Here is a 6,978-nt window from a genome sequence, read left to right as displayed (position 1 = left end):
TGGCCGAGTCGGAGACGAAAGGACGCCGGGGCCCCTCTGGAACTTCAGGACAACACCCTAACCTTGCAACCTAGAACCTAATATAGCCATAACGAAACAATCGCAAGTCCAAACCGATAGCAATCGTACGACGATCGGAGGATCGTGTGTACTGAGACACTCGACCGGAGTCTTGTTTCGGTGGCGTCGTTGGGATGACGAGCAGTCTTGCTAGAGAGCTGATCGGTGAAGGAAGTCGAGTGCCTTACGAGCAGGGAGTGGTGCACGTGTGAGTTAGAGCAAGGGAACCTGTCCTCCCGTTGGTCACGGATTCGTTATCAAGCCTGAGGCCCTCGTCACTAGTGTAACTATCGACAATAAAGGTACCCCACGCGCGACCGGACGATGGAGAACTTCAACGCAGAACCGCTACCTCCCGCGAGCACTCCCCGGGAGGGCGCCTCGAGCTCGGACTCGGAGATTCAGACTCGACATATATATTATTATGTATATTATATATACTATTATATCTATATAATATATGTATTTATATCTATAAATATATGTATAAATATATCTATTTAAAAAAATTAAGTTGACCTTCATATATCGCCAATAATATTGCGTGCGTAAAAAGAAACTAATTACATTTAATTCTTTTTTTACATTTATTTATTTTTTATTATTATTTTTTTCACAACTAATTACATTTAATTATTACATTTACATACATTTAACTATTATTACATACATTTACATACATTTAATTATTATGTTTTTCATAATTATATCTCGTTTGAAATATTTTTCGACATAATTAATTGTTTCAAAAACACATATTCCAGCCTTCTAAATGATTTATTTTGCGTATTATACGAATTATTCCATCTATAAATAAATTGTTCTCTATACACACAAACACGCACACAGTCTGTTAATTACACGAGTTAATTGTATCATTTTTCTCGATAAGTTGACAGAGCAAGGAAAATGAGCGACGAACCTACCTACAAACTAATCTACTTCAATGCCCGTGGTCGTGCCGAACATATACGGTACATATTTGCATATACTGGCATCGAGTATACCGACGAGAGGATCCCCGAAGAATTCTGGCCTGAATACAAGGATTGTAAGCGTGAAGAATCGATTTTTACTTTCATCGTTCAACTCTCAGGTATCTACCATTTACTCAAACTTTTCTGTAGATAAAACTTTCGTTTCACGTGCAGGTTAAACTTACTTAAAGTAAAATTTCATACGGAATAAAGTCGAACTTTTCATTAAGTTTTGCTTCCGTAATATCGTGTTTATCGAATACCAACTTAATTCACTTACGATTCTCGAATTTTTGTGTTGCAATCTTTATTGTTTTCAATGAATCGAAGCGTTTCGAATATTTTGAGAAAACCGTAAATAGGCGACTTAAAATAGGAATACAAAAATACTTCTACGTTTCTCGTTCATTTAAAAAATTTTTAGGACTTGTTGGAAAAAAAGGATAAAAAATTGAAATCAGTTCGGAAATGAACAAGAACATAGCTAAAAAGTCGAAAGAACAAAGCAGACATAAAATTCGATCTTCCGTTGCGACATTTCTATCGTAAATAGTATAATAAAAGTTTTACGCAGCATAGTCTTCGATATAATCTTATATGTCGCTTGCAGATAGAGAAACCAAAAATCAACGTAAGTCTGTAAATCAATCCTGTCGGTGTAAAACACAAAATTACGTTCGCAAGAGACATTCGATTTATATTCCTTGCATTTCAATTTTCATTACAAGAACCGTGTACATTTTCTAATATTTTTTCCGTGTCTGGTATTATGCGACGTGAATTTTTTATTCGCAGTTGTAAGTCCACTATCATTGCATAAGGTCTTCCCGCAAAACGATACTGATCGTTCCTCGTACATTCAGTACACCGCATCAGACAGATTCGTTCCTTTCCGTGATAATTACAAATTTTATACTCGATCTTTTATCCTTGATTTTAAAAACTTTAGGTTTTTCTCAACAGTCAAAAACACGCGATACCCTGTCCATCGTAATCGTAAGAAAAGAAAAAAAGGAGAAAGAAGACATTTCTGTATTTCTTTACTAGGCCATGTTGATTAAAACCGAAATGATTTCGATTCATCTATTCACAAGAACGCAACGGCCTCGGAAGCTGTGTTGTGATTTCCTATCGATCGTTTCCCTCTACACAGTGTTCATATGAGCCATGTTTGTTCTTAGCAATGCCTTATAAAAAGCTGCCTGTGCTGGAGATAGACGGGAAACCGGTAGCGCAGAGTAACGCTGTGGCGCGATACTTGGCGAGGAAGTACGATCTAATGGGAAAGGACGAATGGGATGCGATGATATGCGACGAGCTCGTCGATACTCTTGGAGATTTGAAGCAAGGTGAGTAACTGATGAGATGACTTTGTATTTGTCTCACCACAGAGACAGACGTTCAGAATTCATTGTGAAAAGACGAGTACAAACAAGATACGTATATCTTTCCGTTAAGCGAATGTTACAGTTTGTTTGCAAAAGTCAGTTTTTAGATTATAGAATCGTAGATAGAATTTAGAGGATAGAAACTTTTAGTAGTCACTTTTAGTTTAGTAAAGTCTTATCGACAATAAGCAGACTACGTTATGATACAACGATTCCAACTGAAGATTTCTATCGACATCACGAATTCGATGGCTTCCAAATTTTCTTCTCTGCAATCTCAGACGCTCAGCTCGAAAGAATCTTTTAGATCCCCCGACAAACACTCGACTCAGGTTATCTATTATCGTAATCTTCCTACGGGATTTTTTTTAACTGCGTTGCGTTAACGAATAACGGGATAACATCGCGTTTCTCTCAACGCCTTTCAACGTTCTACAACTTTTATTCTTTGCAAATCCCTGTCTCTATATGATAAACGCTGGTTATCCGCGGAAGGAGCGAGGACAACGAAGTGTTACTCGATGATCAAAGACAGGAAGATCCTGGTACGCGATAACGTTACTAATTTCCAATTACGATATGTGTGATTACGTAACATCTGCTGTCTGCATAATGCGTTAACGATCCGCGCGTTGATCGCATAAATATAAATCGAAGGGAATGGAATCGCTCGAAACTCATGCAACTATCCGCAGGTGTTTAAAATCGTGTTTTTACACCGCCAACGTAACGTCACGCCAGTCGAATCGAAAAATTATTACTAGACAGAGAAGGTGAACAAAAAACGAGGTAAATAGGCTACCGATTGAATAATATCATAACGATCGTATCTCTGGTTTTTGCTCGTCTTTTATATTTGTTTCAAATGTATAAAATATAATCGTATCGATATCGTCCACGATTAAAGCCATCCATCCGCCATCGACGAGGAACGAACGATTATATTTTATCATTTATGCGAATCCTTCTCTTCTCTTCTTTCTCTATTTATGCCCCTCGCCTTGCTTCGTACCGCCGACGATTCAGTTCGATGCACCTGAACAGCTGGAACGTCGCAGATTTTTCCGTACGATAACAAACGTGTTTTTGATGGCCTGCTTTAAACCGTGACGATCGCCATGACGTGCATCAATTGTCGAATGATGTAGTGCGACGATACTCCTACGCAACTTTTTTTTACGCTGTTTTTTCCTCTATTTTTTCTTCCTGTGTGTTATCACATGATCATGAGATACCTGTATAGAAGATGCAAAGAGTCTGTGAAGAATTTACAGATATTTAAGATTATCATAATGATTAAGCAAAAGCTAAGACGTAAAATATTGCTCAAGATGTAATTATGTAATATTTACTCAATTTCTAGAAGACTGTTTATATCTTGTTGTTATTCTTGATATGGAGATAAATATAGTATACTGTATTCAGACCTAGATAAAAGACTTTTTTCTCGTTTCTCTTCTCTTACTTAATCACTAAGAGTTATATAACGTTTATTCGATAATTCTGCTTCTCCTGACCTTTCCACAAATGGTTGTTTATATCTCGACATTCTTGGTACTTTTAATCAAATTTTAATAACAGTACTTTACTCGTCAGAAGTAAATAAAAAAGCTCTAAGTAGAAGCAAGGATTTACTTACCTTTCCTTTCTCGAATCTCAGTTAGCAATGTTGTTCCTCTTGAAAGATTTTCCAAGTTTCCAAGACAATTTCCACGCTGGTAACATTGTATATATTTCGAGTATCGTGAACCACAGGAACTTGTTGAGGCAATATTGAAGAAAGCAAAGAGAATGAAAAAATTGTAGGAACTATGAGAGGCTACTCCATCTTTCACAACTTATTTTCTCTTCGTTTGGGGGAAAAACACAAATGAACGTAACGGTTGGTTTCATATACGTTTCAGATATCTGCTACTATCGCATGGAGGAGAATCCTGAAAAGAAGGAAGCGAGGAAGAATCAACTTTTGAACGAAACAATACCATTTTACTTGACTAAATTCGACCAGATTATTGGCAAAAATAAAGGATATATCATTCCTACTACCGTAAGATTTTTTATCCAAATTTAATGTTAAAATTTTTAGTCTTTGTGCAAACTGGGCCATGTTGTCCATAAAAAATTATTGAAACTTTGTTGCGACAAGACAGCTTTAATTGTTGAGAGCAGAGTGTATCTTTAAAATTCACTCCTGTTAGTTTATGTACAAATGAATTTGCCAAGATTTTCAGCTTTTAGATAATTATTCATGTATCTTCCTCATCAAGTTTGATAGAAATTATTACTATCGTAATCAAAGCAAAGATTAAGATATGTAAAATCATTTCTCTGGATATGACACTCTTGTTTAATGAGTGATAAATGATACCATTCGAAATATCATATTTATATAATATATAATGATACTTATAAGTGTAATCACTTAAGTACAGGTATCTGAATTTTTCTCACTGTCACTGACATAGATACGTATTATCGTTCCTTAGATTACTTGACCAGTTTATTTCTTTCATCACTGTGTTATTATATAATAATAATAAATAGTCACATTAAATTAATTTAGTATGATTATGTTGTTTAATAATACGTGTTTCATTGCAAAATATTTAGCGATTGAAGGGCTCATAGGAAACATGAAAGTGAAAGAATACTAGAATCTAGAGTTTACGATTTCAATTTGTTTAACGAGATATTTATCATATTACACAATTCCTGTAAATGTATTTGTAATTATATCACCGAAGAATTGTATTTAATTAAGCTATGAAGTTGTGGAATCGTGAGAAGGATTATTTTTATAGAACTGTCTAATTTCCATTCGACATTGATTCAGGATACACATTACTCTTTTTTACATAATACCAGTTTTGTCATTTTTAATTAACAAATACCTCCAAAGGTTGAAGTTTCTAAAATTATCCATTAAAATCTGACAATAAAATAAAAATCCAAATTCTTCCTAAAAAGCTAGTGATCTTTAGTTAAGAGTTCAATTTTTCACATTTTTCAAGGTAAATTATAAAAATTGTTTAATAGAGGAGGTACAAAATAAATGTATACAAACCTTTTTTCAGACGACATGGGCGGACTTCGTATTTGCAGCGGCCCTTGAAAATTTCGAGTATATGTTTGGGGCACCAGCTTTGGATAAATATCCAGCTTTTCGAGCATTGAAGAAAAGGATTCATAGAATATCGGCCATTTCTGATTGGCTGATTAGGCGCCCATTCACAAACAGCTAAAAAGCTAAAAACGTGTGGAAAAAGATGACCAGTACACCAGTATATATATATGTACGCTGGCATCGCTATGTTGGTAAATGTTCGATGTTATACGTGTCGTAAAATGTAACAGTTCTATTTAAAAAAAAAATTTCGTTTCTATGAGTACGTTAAAAGTTTAACTATAAAAAGTCTCATCTGAGCTGTGCTCCTTTATGGAAGGTATTATTGTGTTTGAAAGAACACAATATATAATAAATGTATGTATGTTGTATAATAAATGTATGTTCTTTCGAAAAAAGTTCGAAAATTTTCTTTCTTTTATTCGTACTTAACTTTTTAATAAAATGCACGATTAATTCTTGTGTCTCGTTTAAACAGCTTTTGGTCTATCGTTATTTCGAATTATTTGAACATCGTGTGAATTTACTATTTAATTTTACAATATCATTTACTATATAATTTTACAATTATAATTTTACAATATCAATAATTTACAATAAGTGAGGGAAAAATCATTGAATGTTATATCTAGATGGCTATATACTATTTTAAACAATACTTAATTCGAGATACTCGTTTCGTCTCTTCATGATACTTACTGGCAATACCGAGTACAAATATGATGTTCTTTGAAAATAAAAAATGGATTTGAAAACGTTAATGCACGTAAATTAAATTTGGTTTGGACATATATGACACAATTTGTATGGACAATGAAGAGTACGAATCTACGAATTTCGAGGTAAAAGTATTGATATATGTATCGATATTTCTGGTCGTTACAATATCTCTAATCAATACAAAGTTCTAACTGAATGTTAGAATGTTAAACGTTAAAACGTTTAAAACGTTAAAATGTGTATCGAATCGTTGTAATTCCAAAGATGTCAATTGATGTAATGTAATAATAAAGTATAAAGTATAATAAAGTATAAAGTATAATTTCGTCTGTGGTATAATCTTTCTATTCCATTTTGTTACGTCGCACCGCGAGCAATATGGCAACCAGATGTCACCGGATACTCGCAGCGTATCCTCCATAGTTTCAAGTACCTTCCATAAATCTCATAGATTTCCTAGAAAAGGTCCTTCAAACCAAACAAACGTCTGTTTCCGAAGAATTTCTAAAGACTATTGTCTACCCCGACTGGACAAGGGAAAGTTAGTTTTTCTCACGTATGCTGCAACTTTCCTCCCACTAACCACTTTCTCTCGAGGGCGGTTAAAACCCTTCGTTAACCAATTAACAACGAAGTCACTTCCTTCCCTCTCCTAACTAAGATGGTCACCAACAAATCCGATGGTCCCGTGCGCTAGACACACCCATCC

At 34.7% G+C, this 6,978-nt stretch overlaps 1 protein-coding gene and 1 long non-coding RNA gene across 4 annotated transcripts; one reads left to right on the top strand and one right to left on the bottom strand.

The window, feature by feature from the left end:
* The first annotated feature begins 810 nt into the window (after positions 1-810).
* LOC117240966 (glutathione S-transferase-like) lies at positions 811-6,540 on the top strand. Its single transcript, XM_033506975.1, has 4 exons — positions 811-1,156; positions 2,219-2,386; positions 4,330-4,472; positions 5,500-6,540. The coding sequence occupies exons 1-4, from the start codon at positions 970-972 to the stop codon at positions 5,665-5,667; spliced, it is 666 nt and encodes a 221-aa protein (XP_033362866.1). The 5' UTR covers positions 811-969; the 3' UTR covers positions 5,668-6,540.
* On the bottom strand, positions 2,549-5,576 carry LOC117240967. 3 transcript variants are annotated; one of them, XR_004494843.1, is made up of 4 exons: positions 5,490-5,576; positions 4,065-4,359; positions 3,778-3,982; positions 2,549-3,682 (listed from the first exon to the last, which is right to left on the bottom strand). It is a non-coding gene; the product is annotated as an uncharacterized LOC117240967 (long non-coding RNA). The 3 variants fall into 3 exon arrangements; XR_004494842.1 differs by having other exon boundaries at positions 2,549-3,660; XR_004494844.1 differs by lacking the exon at positions 3,778-3,982 and having other exon boundaries at positions 2,549-3,660.
* Positions 6,541-6,978: the final 438 nt, after the last annotated feature.

The sequence above is a fragment of the Bombus vosnesenskii genome, unplaced genomic scaffold (genome assembly GCF_011952255.1).
Source record: "Bombus vosnesenskii isolate JDL3184/JDL3185 unplaced genomic scaffold, Bvos_JDL3184-5_v1.1 scf7180000015108, whole genome shotgun sequence".
Classification (NCBI taxonomy): Eukaryota; Metazoa; Arthropoda; class Insecta; order Hymenoptera; family Apidae; genus Bombus; species Bombus vosnesenskii.
The sequence above is the reverse complement of the archived record's forward strand: the minus strand, read 5'-3'. Positions and strand labels throughout refer to the sequence as shown.